General features: G+C 45.3%; 1 protein-coding gene across 1 annotated transcript in view; it reads right to left on the bottom strand.

The window, feature by feature from the left end:
* The window catches only part of LOC135914792 (decapping and exoribonuclease protein-like), a 295,029-nt gene that overhangs the window by 126,780 nt on the left and 149,501 nt on the right, over nt 1-18,748 (bottom strand). The window contains exon 5 of the mRNA XM_070538309.1: nt 11,049-11,281. Within this exon, the coding sequence (XP_070394410.1) occupies nt 11,049-11,281 (233 nt within the window). The remainder of the gene's footprint in view (nt 1-11,048; nt 11,282-18,748) is intronic.

The following is an 18,748-nucleotide window of genomic DNA, read 5'->3' as shown; positions in this document are numbered from 1 at the left end:
CTTTGTTTTTCTTCAATTTTTTTCAATCTTTCTCTCTCTCCTATCGCATCCCCTTGCCCCTGCCCGAGTACAGGTTAGCCAACCGGAGATAATCTCTGGTTAACCTCCCTCTCTTTTCTTTGCCTTTCTCTCTCTCTCTCGGATTCAGCAACAACCTCAACAGTATCACAGCTAATCGCTGTATCTGCAGCTGCTCCCGACTGTCGCCTTACGGCAAGCATGCGATTTATTTAAGCCTCGCCAAAATGTCCTTCTGTCGTTTCGCACACCTGCAGGTCTCGTATGTTCCGTTAAATAAAGGAAGGCCAAAGGGACATGAAAGAAATACGGGCAACGGACTCGCTTCATACCTTACGCGTCACGTCGTCATCTGCAAAGGCGCTGCAAACTATTTTAAGATTGTGATTTCTTGTAAAAATAGCGAAATTAGTAATAATTTCTATTTCCAGGGAGCGCTACCAACGAGAAGTTAGCGTTTGTGTGTGTGTGTGTGTGTGTGCGGGGGGGGGGGGGGGGGCATGCATACATACACATCGGTAACTGTGTTTTGAGCGGACTTTTGCAGCAGTACTAATAGTGTACTGCCGGTTTCGTAGTCACATTTTTTGTTCGTAGTATTTACTGTTTACGCTATAAATTAGGTTATTCTTTAAAAATTTATAAAGTTTAGTAGGTCAAAACTATGAATTACTAATTACGGATTTTTCAGTGCGGTTATTTTGTGGTGCAAAGGTTTTTATAATTCAATACGATAGTGAAGCTGTGAACGGCTTTCTGACTCAGTTATACTCGGTAACAGTTGTGCGGGGGTTCGCGCCTCGCGCTCTTTGATGAAAGTATTTTTTTTTCTTTTCGGACATCATGGCGCACGTTTTAGTGAAATGCTTTAAGGACGATAAGTGGGACGCTTACCCGTCGAAGTCAATGGCTGACCCAGCTACGAGTCTTAGACTGATGTGCGAGCCTGGTTGTCTTAATGAGTTGCTCTGCAGAGTTCGTGCCTATTGGAGGGAAGGGACCCCGAAGCTGTCGCAGCCGAACATCTGCACGTAGGTAGGTAATCTCATTTTCTTGAGCACGTAGACCCTTTTTCTATTTTGACTTTGAGGAGCGTGCGGTGTTAAGCACACCGTTCACTTTCTTCAGGCAAACCGCATGCTCCGGAGCGAAAGCGCGAGAAACTAACGCTTGCTCCGCCACTATTTCGTCTGAAACAATGGTAGGCGAAGAGGCAGCGGCGCCCCACGTGCGTAGAATTGCATTCCTTCATTTGTTCCTGTCTAATAGTTTTTCCTTAGTTAACCTTAATTTGTATGAGAAAACACTTTGAACTCAAGAATCAGCTTCTCTGCGCAGTGGAGATATTGTGCGTCTTTCGTAGGGGCTCACGTGGGCCGTCTAAGCAGTTGTTACCATGTTCCGATACCTGAGAGGCGCGCTGCCTATCAAGGTATTTAGACAGGCTTTAAGAGCATAACAGAACCGCGATAACTAATTTTGCACCATGTGTGCAGCTGTGATACGCTTGTACCACACTCATACCGGAAGGCAGTGCTGCACTTCACGTTTACTCATTCCGTAACTATAGCGGCCACCGTGGCAATTTGGGCCTGTTAGTAGCGCTTCGTCTTTCCGGCATTCTCACGCACTTGCGATGTTGAAAAGATTCACTATGGCGGCCGATTTACTGAGAGAGAGAGAGAGAGAAAGGCAAAGGAAAGACAGGGAGGTTAACCTATGGAGCCGATTTACTGATTTTTCGTTGTGCGGGGCAGCTGACTTGCGCGTTTCCACTTTTAATGTTAAGTGGCCTCAAACTCGTGTCAGGCATCGAGTCGCATAAATGACACATGAAATCACTTCACACTCCTTCCTTGGCATCGTGCCACATATGTCATTTTATGTGGATTGAGAGGATCTTGTGAAGTGTTATGCATGGCACGCTGCGTTGATAATGTGGGCCAATGAGGCACGGGAGCTTGTTCTAAAGATTCTTGAAAATTAGCCATTCATATTAGCGCAGTCGAATAACAGCACCACTTCCTTATGATGTTGTTACCTTTAGCAACAAGTACATCGCTATATGTAACACGGTTCGCGGCTATCTGCCACACGGTCGCACTTTGCATTTTCGAAGGCTCAGAACAGTCACGTAAGCTGCACTTTAAAGTCATGCTTTACGCATATTTGAGACTCTCGTTTTAGTTGAATACGAGTTGAATATTGTATTAAATGCGAGCTTGAATGAATTTTAGGGGCGGTTTACATGCGTATTTTGTATATTGCGCAATGTCCCTCGTTTTCCGCTTTTTACGTCTAATAGAGGGCACCATGCACTTGTTCGAAGAGGCTCAAAGAGCTCCAAGAAGAAAGTGATATCCTTAAGGTTAGTTCGAATGTGCCACGCCGATACATATCAAGTGAATTTTGCTGAGTAATCCATAACATTACTAATCCAAGGCATGGAGACCGGTATTAGTTATTCTTTCATTCTGTATTAAAATTTTAATTCATGCATGGTTTTCCTAGCAGTATAGTGCTTCTTGACAGAGACAATAAAATGGGAGAAAAGCCTCGTTAATGCATACCAGATTAAATTGTACGAATAGTCAAGACGTGGTTGCGACAAGTATTACCGACCTGGTTTCCATAGTGCCTAATGTATTGGCAGATTGCTTAATCGATACTGGCAGCTGTAGCAACATTACGGTGGCTGTGGCAATGCGCTGCCAAGCTCGAGGATACGATCGCTGCAGCGGCCGCCGCATTCCAAAGGAGGGGAATTCAAGAACGCTCGTGCACTGTATGCACGTGAAAAGTTTCCAGCAAGCCAAAATTAATACGAATTTCCGCACTACGACCTGCCTCATAATCAGATTGTTGTTTTGGCACGTAGGACATCAGAATTATTTTGTATATACCGTACTGGCTCATCGTACACCATACGGCTAGTGTGATTACCTTTCCTGCCGTAGCGGTTAAGCGCGCTTCGATTTACGTTGCCGCTAATGATACGGCGCACCGCAAAATATGTTTCGCCCCTTCGGGATGTACGGAAAACGGCCAACCGATAAGTCGCAGCTTCCACGCGGTGACTGTACACCGATACACAGCCCAAATGAACAGAGTCGTGGTGACGACGTCGGCAAAGAACACATCCGCCGACAGGTTCGCCTTATCGCCTATCACCGCCAGAACTACCGCAGTAAGCATCTTTATCTAGCGTGGCGTGTTGCCGTTGAAGGCGTACTGTGCCCTTTTAATGGGCGATAACCCCGACACGCCACCGTTCTCTGCTGCCTCTTTGAGCTGGACCGATCCGAATGTGCGTTGCTTGCAGAAGCGAAAGGAGCGCCGGTCGGCGCGCCTCAATCTACGCGGGCCGAGGAATGACCCCTGCATGAAGATCACTGCGCAGACGCTGCAGAGGAATGCGCGCAAGGGTGTGCACGCGACGTTCCGCACACAATCGCACGGGATGATCGGAGCCATGCGGGAGTGGATACTAATGCTATCTTCGGCTGGTCGTTTCTGAGCACTCTGGAGCGCTCTCGCGAGCGGCGTTGTCTTCGGCTGGTTGAAAGAGGGTGCGTGCCCTGCGTTCGGCTGGTTCTTCTCGATTGCTGTCCTCTATCTTGGAGCGCTCTGAGGCGCTCCGAGCCCTGTCGTCGGAGCAGTCATCGAGATTGAAACGTCATCGCAGCGCTGCGTCGCTGCTGTTGGCGACGGCCCACCGTAACCTTGGCAACCTAGGCAACTGCATGCTGGCGTCTCGACGAACATTCGTCCCGCCAGCACGTCCGCCGGTTTTTCCGCTAGCGCTGGGAGTTTTGGATAGGCGAAACATCGGACGTTGGCTGTAGTCACGTGGCTTCGCATCAGCAATTTCCTTCTCCGAGAGCGAGTCGCACGTTCGGCTTGCGCGCTTGTCCCCTACCTTTGAGCTCGGGAAACGACCGATCTACCCGACTCTGCTTCGGGGCATACAGGCGACCAGTCGAAGATACCATAAGCTTCAAAGAAGAGGTACAGGTTGTCACTCGTACAGGCACGCTCACGCTTTCGTCGGTCTCGGCCTATCTTTAGGTCCTTCCTGCTGCTAGATTTCCCCCCAAAGATTTCATATCTGCTTGGTATCGGCTGTGCACTGTCGCGTGGTCTTTGGTTCTGCGAGAGAGCCGGGGATATTTTTCACCGACGTGAAACAAACATCGCTGTGCGTATCTGTAGCAAACCATTTCTTCCTTTTTTTAGATGGGCGTCTTAAAGTGACGCAAATTTTTACTTGCCAGTATTTAGCATGTACTTCAATTTTGCGCACAGCTATGTGCAGTGTGTGGCAGATTCTGAATCTTCGTAATCTAATTTTCTCTCCGCGTTCCGTTCTCACAGGTTACACATGGAGCAAATGTTCGGGTGCTAAAATGTTCTACGTCAAGAGCAGCTCGGCGTCGTGAAAGAGGCACCCGTTGATATGCGGCTGATTCGCTAGGAAGCTCGCAACTCTATTGACACTCTCCATCAAGTGGGATTTTAACTCTTTTTTTTTTGTGCTGCTCTGTGATGTAACAACTGGCGCATGAACGCTGTGAAGGCTTACTTTCTATTTGCTCTGCCTTTTAGTTGTAAAGGATGGGCTACCTTTTGAGGGGAGGTAGTTCCCTTTTCATTTAGGAATGTTTATCAGCCTAACCGAGAGATATATGCGTATTTAAAACAGCAACGCGAACAGAGGAGGACGAGTGAGAGCGAGAGAGAAAAATTTATTGCTCAGTTAATCGGAGTTATGGCAGGTCTGGGTGCGGCCCTCAGCCCAGGGCTCCACTGGCTCTTGCGGCTCGCTGAGCTTGGTCCAGGAGGGCCAATTGGCTCCCCTGATCCTCGCCTGCGAATAGTGCCTCCCACTGCCGTACGAAGTCTGTGACGCTTAGAAAAGATGAATTGACGTTGTTTGGCCGAGCCGTACATTGCCACGTTATGTGGGCCAACGTGGGTTTTGCGCCGCACCACGGGCAGGTGTCGGTGTAATATGTCGGGTGCTTCTTGTGTAAGAGGTCTAGGTGTGGGTATGAATTAGTTTGTATGCGACGCCAGTCTTGGGCTTGTCTTCTATTTAGTTTGCAGTGCTGAGGGCCGTACGTCCGTCTCTCCCTCCTCTGATTCTCTAATATGTCGTGCACTGCGGACAGTGGTTCCTCTATAGTTCTGGCCGCTGCTCGGTCGTTGCTTCCTCGAGCTATGCGGTTTGCCCTTTCGTTCCCATCGAGTCCGTTGTGCGCGGGGCACCATGTAATGCCGTGGTCCAGGTCCAGTCGTGAGCCGAGTATTCTTTGGGCGCTGCGCGGTAGCATTCCCCACATGAAGAGTCGACACGCTGCCTGCGAGTCTGTAAGCAATTGCCACTGCCTCTGCTGTGCATACCGAGGTAGTCTTAACCGTAGCGGTTGTCGTGGTGACTTTATTGGTTGCGGCGATCGCGTAGAAGTCCCTGCGAGTGGTGTTGCACTCGAGCCGGTGTAGTAGACGGCCGGATCCTTGCCTAATCGCTTCTGCAGAGTCCTCGTCCTGGCCTGTCTGCGGCCGGCGTGGTACCTGGCAATCATGTTTCTTGGTATAGGTGAAGCATGGACGTGCTCCCTCAAATCTCGTGACAAGTCTGTTTCGTGTCCGCAGAACAGGGGTCGAGCATTGTATCGCTGTCTTTGGAGACTAGAGCGGCCCTGGGGCGTAGAGCTCAGCCTTTGTCGTTGCGATATCAGAACTGCAGCGTTATGTTCTTCATATTTGTTGTAAATACCCAACCGCTCCAGGCGCTCCGTGCTGAATGTGTTCGGGAGTCCCACAGTAGATTTCTATGCCGTTCTGATAAGGGTGTTCACCTTCTTCATTTCAGTTTGGTTAAGTTTTCGGAAAGGCAGGTCGTAAGTAATGCGGCTAATCGCAAATGCTTGCACCAGCCTAATAGCTTCTTCTTCCGCGAGTCCGTTGCGGCTGTGTCCAACTCGCCATATCATACATGCCACACTCTTAACGGTTGGTTTTAAACTCCGAATTGTAGCATCGACGTTGCCATTCTCTTGGATAAGTAGGCCAAGCACTCTCATTTGGGCGACTTCACGAATGGCCTTGCCGTCAAGCCACGTGAGACAAGAAAAAATGAAGGAATAGCCACTTCATGTAGAATAAGCATGCATAAAAGATGAAACCTTTTGGACAAGTGTTTAGAAAAAACGAAATGTTTGTCTGATAAGTGATACTACCCAACGAGAACTACTCTTTTAATAACTCCAACTCTTTCCCACTAAGGCCAACAGATAACTTTCGTTTGTGATCAATAAATATTGCACCGTAATTCCCCTGACATTGAGTCTTTGCGATAACAAAATCGATTTTTTTTCTGCTGTTAGAGCAGAAAGAACGCTTGTTTCATCATAAAGACGAGTACACATAAGAAATTCCGGAAGCATTTTTTATTGATCATGAAGAAGACAAATGCAAAAGCAACATTTCTGTGACGCTTAGTGGGAAAGAGTTGCTGCAGCATTTCTTGTTAAGTATTATCGCTTACAGTACAAATATTTGAGTTTTGATGTGATTTTTGTTTGTTTTTGACGCACACGTTTATTCTGCAGGACATGCATTTCATTCCTTTTTCTTGTACCAGGCTGTTTCTGCTGCGCACCCATTGCTTCTTTTTGTGAAGTTGGCCAGCGTGTTTAAAATCTTTGTCTTCACGAAGAAACTTCTAGTTGTGTCAATGTATATCTGTGTTCCTGCCTTAATTTATGCTTCTCTGTTTGGGTGGTTTGTCAAATATGCACATACACCAAATTGCTAGTGTCCGTAGGATTCATACATGAAGTTATTGGCATAGTTTATTTCTGGAAGAACAGTATAGGGTCTCACCTTCTCTTTGTTTTTAACACTGATGTACATTTTTCTAGTTCAACTTCAAGGAGTGTCCTGAGGCAGTCAATAAGAGTGATGGTAACTTTATTTGTGTGTGAGATTTATGAATTTCACCTATTCAAAGCAAGACATGTCAAATGCCTTAAACATACTAAGAGCTACTTTTCGGTTCTCGTGACGCTGCTTCGTACTGTGCTGCATTCTCCAGGCGCAGGAACCTTTTTTATTCTCTAAGTGCATGTGTTCTTTTTGTATACAGGAAATAAAAGCTGTGATGAGATTAAATATGCATGTGTATCACTTTCGTTTTAATTTTTTTCAACACGGATGCTGCTTTGTCCCAATTTTTTTGCAACTATTGTGTATTTTATGCGGGAAATTGTGCTGACATTTTATTAACATTTTATCCGCGCAATTGAGGTAATTGGTGTTTTGTATATGCATTTATTTGCGTTTTTCACTGTCTCAGCGATGTGGCTGTCCAGTCATTGGAACCTTTTCTCAAGGTTTATAATGATCTGGGCTAATTGCTGCTGCAAGTGCGAGTGATCATTTACTTGGCGGTTGGGAATTGTGTTAGCTGTGTGTTACTACCAATTTTCTCTGTTAAATATAAACTTTTTCTCTTATCATCCAAGGTATTAGCCTTGCCTTATTTCTTTGTTGACAGAGCTACCACCTAGTTGCCGGGTATGGTGAAAAAGGCCCCACAAAGTGCTTTCATAAGGTTTGTGCAAGTCCAGAAAACTTAACTGAAAATGAGCTCTCGCAATCGTTCTTGACTTGTGCCAGGGAGATAAGCTGCATTCAGTACACAAAACTTTTACATGTTTATTTCTCTAGAAAACAAACCTGACTCGTCAGAAACACACAACTCAGGTGTTAATCACCGTGCTCCACAACATTATAAATGATGTCTCGTCAATTAATAGCTTAGTTGAGTGATGTTATTTTACAGAATAATTGGTCAACATGAAAATATATACATCTCGAGGACAAAAAGCTCAAACGGACAAGTCTACTCTGGTACGTCATAGGGTTTTAATTGTGGTGAAGACGTATGCTAGAGCTTGTATATACTTACGTGAAGTCATTTGTTTCCAGTCTATTTGTTGTTTTGCCTTCTCACAGGCAGCCGTAACTATTCCTGGGATGTGTTGGTGTGCGAAACATTTTCATGTAACGTTCTAGTCATAAACTTTAGTCACAAGTGAATACCACAATGATTATTCTGATTGTATTCAAATCTAGTGTTTTCAGATCTGTTTACACTCTTAAGAGTGCTGTAGGTGCTAGCCCATGTCTCCAGGTTCCATGCGGTTGTTCCTTATGTACTGGAATAATGCTCAGGGTGCACGCATCTTTAGGGCAAATAAAGGTACTTCAAATAGATAAGTCACCTTGACTTTTGTTTGTGTTAGGGAATTTATGAGCAGGCACCGGGGCATATAAGTGTGAATAGCAAATCAACTTCAAAATGACATGAATAAAAATCCACTACTCCAACAAAATTTTAATCATATTTCAGTGGCGAGTTTTGAAATCTTCATGTCCTCTCAACCGGACTACAATGTATTTTCTGTGCTGTGGCAATAACAACTCAACAACATGTCAACAGAACTACCACGTCATTTCAATGCGGCATCAGATGTAAGCTAACCGAAATTCAACAAAACAAAAACAACGAAATGTCTAAGCGCAATGCATTTTCATTGTAACTTAGCAATTATTCAACATTGATACACCCAATGATATTTCAATAAAATTTAAGAGGCTAATATTCAAGAGCTCTCAACACTGAACCCAATGATATTCCGACAAGCTTTTCATTACTTCTCAATACGAAACTTAACATTGACCAATGGTATTTCAATGTATTGTCAATATATTTTTTAATTGTTCACCGGCAGCAACTGCGTATCTCGCGAACGAGCGCGAGGGGAACCGATGATCGCGGCTCAATCTGGCGCGCAAGGGAGGAGAGCAAGGAGGCAGCGCCGCAGAGGGGCGCCGTTCTATTCCGGCATATCTTGGAAAGCGATATGCGGACAGCTGATACCTTTGTGCGTCATGTGTTCTCGCAGATCTGGGGCCCATAACGTAAGCTATTTCAAAGTTTTCTATTACAACTCTACAGTCAACCCTCCACGATTGATCAAAAAGATCTCGGGCCACGTTTTCAAAACCGCGAGAACGGCCCATGTGATATGTATGCACATTGATTAGACATGATTGCATCAAATACTCGAAAAATAAATATTTATGATTCGCCGCTTTTGTTGCAATTTGTCCTCTTCTATAGGACAAACATTTTGTGGCTGCACGCACTTCACCTGTTTGTCACGGGGCGTAACAAAAGTGTGAAAGACAGGCCTCATCAAAGGGACGTGAACGCGTTAAAGACGCATTATTATGCCGAACAAAACTGATATTTTTTCTCATTACCTGGAGACTGCCCCGTTCCGAAAGGAATAGAAGATGGCTACCCGCCGATCGCTCTGGCGCCGGCTACTTGGAGCTGCAGGGGAGCGTGGATATCTTTTCATATAATCGAAAATTTTACGTGGCAGTATAATGTTATTGAGCCCTAACGGCATGCATACGACATCGCGTTGCCATCTATTCTTTGCTGATGATCTGTTCTGGCGGCATTTTTAACTTTCCGTTAAAATCAGTCACCGCAAGCTAAGAAAGGGGAAGCGGACCAATCGCAGACGCCAGCCCCACCATTTTCATCCGGTTATCTGCTTTCCCTCTGCTCACTTGGCCCCATCGACACGCTTTCTACTTGAGCGTGCTCCTCGCCTCTTGTCAGCCTATTAGATTATAAAATCTGCTCAATAAAAGCAATTCTAATCGCTTTGAAAGCAAAAAAATGACCTCCTATAAAGGAGGAGCGCGTTTGATTGGGCTTTTCAAACAACCCTGCGGGTTATCTCCCGATGCTTCCGTCGGTTTTCACGTAAATTTGACGTCAGGAGATCGGAATAAAAACGGACTGGAATGGTTTTAAGTTATGGGCAGCCAGCTATGAAACTTCGCGTACCAACAGCAGCACCGTAACACACAGCCTAGCGAGCGGCGGAAACAGTTTTCAGCAGCATATACTGCGATTTCGCGTAATAAAATTCACCGCTCACCTTGAAGTACATGAGTCCACATTCTGGCCTGCCTGAGGAAGCGGCGTGCTACAACGTATGAGAGCATGCGCTTCTACAACGAACCAGGGTATGGCCATTGCTTGGGTGGACGAATATGTAGAGCTAAAGCGAACGTTGATGCACAGCGTGCGTCTGTTGTCGTCCAAAATGTCGTACCATATTCGTGGCCTTCCTATCGGATGGTATCATCGTATTTCAGCTGTACACTCAAACTGCCATAGCGCGTCCTGGTCAGCGCTGGTTTCCCATAGGGCCCCAGATTGTGTTGAAGCGATAGACAGCACGAAGAACACTTTGCTCGCTGCTCTTACCGCGTTTTCTCGGGCCAGCGTTCTGACAGCGAGTGTCCGCGGTCATTGAGTGTGATGGGTTCATGTTCGCCTGTGCGCTCTGACACCATGCTTGTTATTTTAGTTAGTAAGCGAATGTGTCCAAGTTTATATGACCGATAAAACTACTAGCCTTACTTGATAGAGCTGCCTAATTTGCTATCGCAACCGATGCTTGCGAAAGTGTGACTTTTTTTATTAGGCACGCTTGTGATCACGACTCACAACAGCTGAAAGACGTGAGGTTTAAAAATAGCGCTGTAACGTCCAACATTCCTCGTGTGTAAAGTATAAAAGCTAAACACGATCCAGGTGAATCCCCGCCGTTCCTTGAAGCAGCACCAGATGGCGCATGCACTAATGCATTGTTTACATGAGTGCATCAGGGACCCTTTAACAAGTACTCAAAAGCTTTATATGGGGCAAAGTTTCAAACGTACTAGGCATATAGGGGCAACGTTATAAAGTAAATGATTTTATTACAGGGAACTGGAATTCTTGCAGAAATTGCTGTGATAAACCAGCTTCACTAGAAATTGTCTTGTGATTATGCAAGGTCATACAGGTCTCCCGTCTTCTTTCGAGTGATTTTGAATGAGTGACGTCTACATGGCGAACCTCTATGAATTAGGGCGTTATTTTTTCTTACCGCTTGTCATGTACTGCTCGAACTTGTGGCCCCAGTAGGTGAAATGGTCGACACTGTTGCCGGTCGACCGCTGCTTTAACTGCTCCATCCAGGCTTCCGTGTCGAATGCACGCAAGTACACCACTCCCCGATGTTGGGTGGCGCCGACGAGCCAGTCGTTCGGTCTATCGTACGGCGTGCACAACACGCTGTGGAGGCCGCCTCGGCGGCACACGAACGGCACGCATTTCTCCCTGCAAATTAAAAGCAAGTTGCGAGGAGAGCGCAGCAAGTGACACTGAGTTTCTGGTTCAGTGGCGGGCCATTGAGAGAAGACGCTCGAGAACCGATCACACGGCTCAGCGGGTGCCCGCATACACGCGCCAACACGGTCCGGCCGGCATCCAGCACCTACTGACTACCCAGAATTCCTTCCTTGTGCTGGGAACACTCTCCAAATAAGCAAAGGTATTAATTACCACAACTCTTTCTATGTTAAGGTCGTCAATCATTTGTTGTGATTCGTCCGCAGTGTTGCTGAAAATGAGGATGTCATCTGCAAAGCGAAGGTTGCTGAGATATACGCCGTTGATCCTTACTCATTAGCCTTTCCAGTTTAATAGCTTGAATACTTCTTCCAAGCATGCAGTCAATATCATTGGGGCGATTGTGTCACCTTGCCTGACCACTTTCTTTAAAGGTATTTTTCTTCGTTTCTTGTTGAGCAACAAGCTAAATGTGGAATATTTGTACATATTTCCGAAGATGTTCATGTATTCCTCCTGTACTTCTTGATTACGTAATGCCTCTATGACTGTTGGTAGCTCTACTGAATCAAATGCCTTTTTTATAATCTATGAGAGCAATATAGAGAGGAATGTACTCTGCAGATTTCTCGATTATCTGATTGACGACATGGATGTGATCCCTTACAGGGTATCCCTGCCTGAAATCCACCTGTTCTCTTGGTTGGCTGAAGTGGTGCTGCCCTTATTCTATTGGAAAGTGTGTCGGTGAATATTCTATATAATAAAGTAAGCTATTGGGCGTATACTTTTTAAATTCTTCAACGTTTCCGTTTTTTAGTATAAATATAATGTTGACATTCTTCCAGTTCTCTGGAACACTTGAAGTCGTGAGACACTGCGCATAAAGGGCCACAAGCTTTTCAAGCGCGATATCGCCTCCATCTTTCATTAAATCGACGGTTATTCCATCTTCTCCTGCTGCTTTTCCCCGGGTCATGTTTTGCAAGGCCCTTCTAACTTCATCTTTACTTACAGAAGGAGCTTCGGTATCCTGTTCATTACTACTTCGAATGACGGTTGCGTGGCTGCTCTGGGTACTATCATCATCATCATCATCATCATCATCATCATCATCATCAGTCTGGTTACGCCCACTGCAGGGCAAAGGCCTCTCCCATTTTTCTCAAACAACCCCGGTCATGTACTAATAGTGGCCATGCCGTCCCTGCAAACTTCTTAGTCTCATCCGCCCACCTAACTATCTGCCGCCCCCAGCTACGCTTCCCTTCCCTTGGAATCCAGTCCGTAACCCTTAATGACCATCGGCTATCTTCCCTCCTCATTACATGTCCTGCCCATGCCCATTTCTTTTTCTTGATTTCAACTAAGATGGCATTAACTCGCGTTTGTTCCCTCACCCAATCTGCTCTTTTCTTATCCCTCAAAGTTACACCTATCATTCTTCTTTCCATAGCTCGTTGCGTCGTCCTCAATTTGAGTACAACCCTTTTCGTAAGCCTCCAGGTTTCTGCCCCGTAGGTGAGTACTGGTAAGACGCAGCTATTATACACTTTTCTCTTGAGGAATAATGGCAACCTGCTGTTCATGATCTGAGAATGCTGGCCAAACGCACCCCAGCCCATTCTTATTCTTCTGATTATTTCCGTCTCATGATCCGGGTCCGCAGTCACTACCTGCCCTAAGTAGATGTACTCCCTTACGACTTCCAGCGCCTCACTGCCTGTTGTAAATTGCTGTTCTCTTCCGAGGCTGTTAAACATTACTTTAGTTTTCTGCAGATAATTTTTAGACCCACTCTTCTGCTTTCCCTCTCCAGGTCAGTGAGCATGCATTGCAGTTGGTCCCCTGAGTTACTAAGCAAGGCAATATCATCAGCGAATCGCAAGTTACTAAGGTATTCTCCATTAACTTTTATCCCCATTTCTTCCCAATCCAGGTCTCTGAATACCTCCTGTAAACACGCAGTGAATAGCATTGGAGAGATCGTATCTCCCTGCCTGACGCCTTTCTTTATTGGGATTTTATTGCTTTCTTTATGGAGGACTACGGTGGCTGTGGAGCCGCTATAGATATCTGTCAGTATCTTTACATACGGCTCGTCTACACCCTGATTCCGTAATGCCTCCATGACTGCTGAGAATTCGACAGAATCAAATGCTTTCTCGTAATCAATGAAAGCTATATATAAGGGTTGTTTATATTCCGCACATTTCTCTATCACCTGATTGACAGTGTGAATATGATCTATTGTTGAGTAGCCTTTACGGAATCCTGCCTGGTCCTTTGCATGACAGAAGTCTAAGGTATTCCTGATTCTATTTGCGATTACCTTAGTAAATAGTTTGTAGGCAATGGACAGTAAGCTGATCGGTCTATAATTTTTCAAGTCTTTGGCGTCCCCTTTCTTATGGATTAGGATTATGTTAGCGTTTTTCCAAGATACCGGTACGCTCGACGTTATGAGGCATTGCGTATACAGGGTGGCTAGTTTCTCTAGAACAATCTGCCCACCATCCTTCAACAAATCTGCTGTTACCTGATCCTCCCCAGCTACCTTTCCCCTTTGCATATCTCCCAAGGCTTTCTTTACTTCTTCCGGCGTTACCTGTGGGATTTCAAATTCCTCTAGACAATTTTCTCTTCCATTATCGTCGTGGGTGCCACTGGTACTGTATAAATCTCTATAGAACTCCTCAGCCACTTGAACTATCTCATCCGTATTAGTAATGATATTGCCGGCTTTGTCTCTTAACGCATACATCTGATTCTTGCCAATTTCTAGTTTATTCTTCACTGTTTTTAGGCTTCCTCCGTTCCTGAGAGCATGTTCAATTATATCCATATTATACTTCCTGATGTCAGCTGTCTTACGCTTGTTGATTAACTTCGAAAGTTCTGCCAGTTCTATTCTAGCTGTAGGGTTAGAGGCATTCATACATTGGCGTTTCTTGATCAGATCTTTCGTCTCCTGCGATAGTTTACTGGTATCCTGCCTAACGGAGTTACCACCGACATCCATTGCACACTCCTTAATGATGCCCACAAGATTGTCGTTCATTGCTTCAACACTAAGGTCATCTTCCTGAGTTAAAGCCGAGTACCTGTTCTGTAGCTTGATCTGGAATTCCTCTATTTTCCCTCTTACCGCTAACTCATTGATCGGCTTCTTATGTACCAGTTTCTTCCGTTCCCTTCTCAGGTCTAGGCTAATTCGAGTTCTTACCATCCTGTGGTCACTGCAGCGCACCTTGCCGAGCACATACACATCTTGTATGATGCCAGGGTTAGGGCAGGTTATGAAGTCTATTTCATTTCTAGTCTCGCCGTTCGGGCTCCTCCACGTCCACTTTCGGTTATCCCGCTTGCGGAAGAAGGTATTCATTATCCTCATATTGTTCTGTTCCGCAAACTCTACTAATAACTCTCCCCTGATATTCCTAGTGCCTATGCCATATTCCCCCACTGCCTTGTCATCAGCCTGCTTCTTGCCTACCTTGGCATTGAAGTCACCCATCAGTATGGTGTATTTTGTTTTGACTTTACCTACCGGCGATTCTATGTCTTCACAGAAGTTTTCGACTTCCTGGTCATCATGACTGGATGTAGGGGCGTAGGCCTGTACGAACTTCAATTGGTACCGCTTATTAAGTTTCACAACAAGACCTGCCACCCTCTTGTTAATGCTATATAATTCATCCATGTTACCAGCTATATCCTTATCAATTAAGAATCCGACTCCTAGTTCTCGTCCCTTCGCTAAGCCCCGGTAGCACTGGACATGCCCGCTTATTAGTACTGTACATGCTTCTTTTGGCCTCCTTACTTCACTGAGCCCTATTGTATCCCATTTAATGCCCTCTAATTCCTCCAATAGCACTGCTAGACTCGCCTCACTAGATAGCGTTAAACGTTGCCTGGTTCATATTCCAATGGCGGCCTGTCCGGAGCCAGTGATTCTTAGCACCCTCTGCTGCGTCGCAGGTCTGACCGCCGCCGTTGTCAGTTGCTTCGCAGCTGCTGGGGACTGAGGGCCGGGGTTTGATTGTGTTGTTCATATAGGAGGTTGTGGCCAAGTACTGCACCAGGGTGGCCAATCCTGCTCTGGTGAGGGAGTGCGTTACCGGTTCTGGTCACTGGGATCAGGCCACACTCCAGGCCTGTTTATGCAATTTTATCAACACGCGTTTTTTTTAATCCGGTGGAAAATCGCCGGCACCGCGATTCGAACCACGGACCTCTCGCACGCGAGGCGGGTGTTCTACCTCTACGCCACCGCTGCAGTCTGGGTACTATAGAGGTCTCCATAGAATTCTTCCGCAGCTTTTACTATATCTTATAAATTGCTGATGATATTACCCTACTTAACTTTCAGTGCATACATCTTGGCTTGTCCTTACCCACTTTTCTTCTCGTTAATTTCAAGCTGCGTCCATTTTTTTACTGCTTCCTCAGTTTTCCTCACGTTATAATTTCAAATACACCTTACTTTCTCTTTGTTGATCGATTTTGACGGTTCCGCGATTTCTATATGATCTCCTGAGTTAGACAATTTCATGCTTTGTCGTCTCTTTATTAGGTCCTTTGTTACTTGGGAGAGCTTACCTATTGGTTGCCTTGGTGTCTTGCCTCCCACTTCAATTGGTGCTTCTGAAACCAGCCTGCTTACGGTTCCGTTCATTACCTCTATGTTATCTTCATCTCTCTGTCCTATAGCTGCACATTTGTTTGCAAGCACTACCCTGAACTGGTCTGCTTTTATCCCTGTTGCTTCTAGGTTGGCCTGTTCCTTCTTGACCAGCGCCTGGCCCTGATCGCTTTAGTGATGAATTTTATATAAAATTTCAGGAATTCTTGTGATCTTTTCAAGAAAGCGTATAAACATGGTGAGCGTCCTCCGTCTTTCTATCAGGGCTACACAACCATAATCGCCAATAGCACTGATAATGAAGTAATAAAGAGTCTAAATGGATGTAGGCCGATGTCGTTATGTAACGTTGATTATAATATTTTCAAACGTGCTGACAAATAGGTTGCAGACATTCATTTCTAAAGTAGTAGGTGACATGTGAAATTAGAGGAGGCTCTATGCAGTCACATGTTGATATCACACGTTCAGTCCTTGGAGTGCATAGAGTATGGATCAAGTAGCACTTCTTCAGATTGACCTCGGCAAAGTTTCTGGTAAGGTTCAGCACGATTTTTCTTGTTCCGAATACTGCGAGATGTTCAGTTAGGGGCTGTATTATGCAATGTTATAACATTCGGTTATAAACATTGCACTACAAAGTCAATTGTCAACCGTACCCTTACAGATATATTAAAGGTAGTCATCCGTCAATCAGGGTTGTACGCTCTCGCCTTTACTCTTCGCTTTGGGCCTGGAACCGCTATGCTTAAGCGTGCTTTGCGACTCAAGATTTAAGGATACAGGTAAGCAGACGGGGAAATTAAAGTGGTAGCTTGTGCGGGTTACATTGCCTTTTTTGCATCGATAAGGCCAGTATTACCGAAACACTACCCTGCGTTTCTGTGAAACTGCAGGAGATCATATATATTTTGCTGAAAGCAGGCGTTTTTGAATAGGCATGCGGGCGCTAATTCCCTCTGTATCCTCGAATATTCATTGGAATCAGTCTCCGCTGCAATAATCTCATCCATTCCTTCTTGCAGTTAGTCGAACACGTCTTGCTTCAGACGTCTCTCTTCTTTTTGTCAGGACAAGCTTCGCTCAAGAAGTGCCGTTATGGGGCATCCTAAATTTACTTGTCGAGATTATTTCAGTTTTAAAAGCCAGAGTCACTCTAGAATATTTGTTTAGCATTGATCGAATGTCGGTAAGCATAGCACTTATACATAACGTTTTCGCTGAACATCTCTATCGAAAGCCATATCTGACTCTATATGGTCAAGATGGTCTTTGCCGTGTCCGTAGAATTTGCAATACGCCAGCAGCGAAAAGATTTTTCCTTAAGCTGCACATTCGCACCATACCAGTTAACACACGGCTTCAGGAAAAATGATTATATCTACCTTGTTATACAATTTGTAGACTGAAGTCAACCCGAGACAATAGAACACTGCTTTATTCGTTGTCGTGACGCATTTCATTTTTGGGACATTTTACAAGGAACTATCAAAAAAGACCTTCCTTTCACGGCTTATGGTATCTGGTTCCTTCCTTTCAAAAACAGTCAGTATTGCACTATAAGATTTGTTTATGTTTTTAGGACTCTATTCATCATGGAGAAGCCGAACTTTCGACAGGCATGCCGAGCCACCTTGCCCAACAGCGTCTGTGTTTCGAGAAGAGGCTGCTCAAGTGCGCAGTGATGTTGCAAACTTCGATCCCATTGCCGAATGTATTTCGCATCTGGACGCTTGTGCTTGTTGGACCGAATCTTGAACTTTGTTTGATCGGACTGCGTAGCATGTGTGCATTTGTTTTTAACGTCTGTCTAAATATCATCTAACAATTTTCGAATGACGCTACTCGTAATTGCATGCAATACAGAAAAAAAAACACTGCCGTGTTCCAGCTGTAAAGTAGCCAACTACCGCGCAGAAGGCCCGGGCTCGATCGCGGCGGGAGCTGGGATTTTTTTTTCCTTCTCATTCCTGGCAACAGCTGCGACGGACTACGGCGGTGGAGGCGGCAGACAACAGCGCCAACTGAAACCGCTATTGGAGTGAGCCCATATCAGCTTACGCTCCGTAACAGCTTCATCTGCTTGCATCGCTAAACTAAAGCTATTGTGAAAACGATATGTCGCCTCACGACATAACGTGTGTCATGATCACCATCAGACAGGTATCATTCCTGCTACCGTGTATGCAGACAAAGTATATTAACGAGAACATTGCTGCTGCTTAGAACATTAGTAGCCCTAATGCTGCGGCAGAAAAATATCAACGAACAAAACCAAATGATGTTAAAGCGTACATAACAATAATTTATTAGAGCCTCTGGCTATAAACAATGTACACTCCATAATCTGCAACGACAGCAAGATATTTACCATAAATAAAAACAAAACAATGGCTTACGTACTCGCCGGGAAGAAACAAGTCGTCCCGTGTGAAGTGTTTGAAACAAACCAGCATAGTGCTAGTTACCTTTTCCCAATGCAGAAATTCATTATCCAAGTCGCTCTCCAATGCACGTCGTCTGCTTCTTTGGGGATAAAATGAAATCATACATGCCTGTCTTTCTATCGCGATGACATGCATGATGGTACACAGCAAGACTTTCGATATCTCTTTTCTTTTTTTTCTTTTGCATCACGACGATTTGACAGCTACAAGGCATCTAGCGCGTGCCATGATAGGAGACCCTTTCGCTTCAAGCCCGAACCTACGTCGGCTGTTTCTCGCGCGGGCGCTTGATAACGAGCGTTCCCTTGGAGTCGCGAATTGCTAGAGGTAAATGAGGCACCTCCCAGCCTAGGCCGCTGC

Source organism: Dermacentor albipictus, chromosome 5 (assembly GCF_038994185.2).
Source record: "Dermacentor albipictus isolate Rhodes 1998 colony chromosome 5, USDA_Dalb.pri_finalv2, whole genome shotgun sequence".
NCBI classification, from domain to species: Eukaryota; Metazoa; Arthropoda; class Arachnida; order Ixodida; family Ixodidae; genus Dermacentor; species Dermacentor albipictus.
This window is presented reverse-complemented; position numbering and strand designations above follow the sequence as displayed.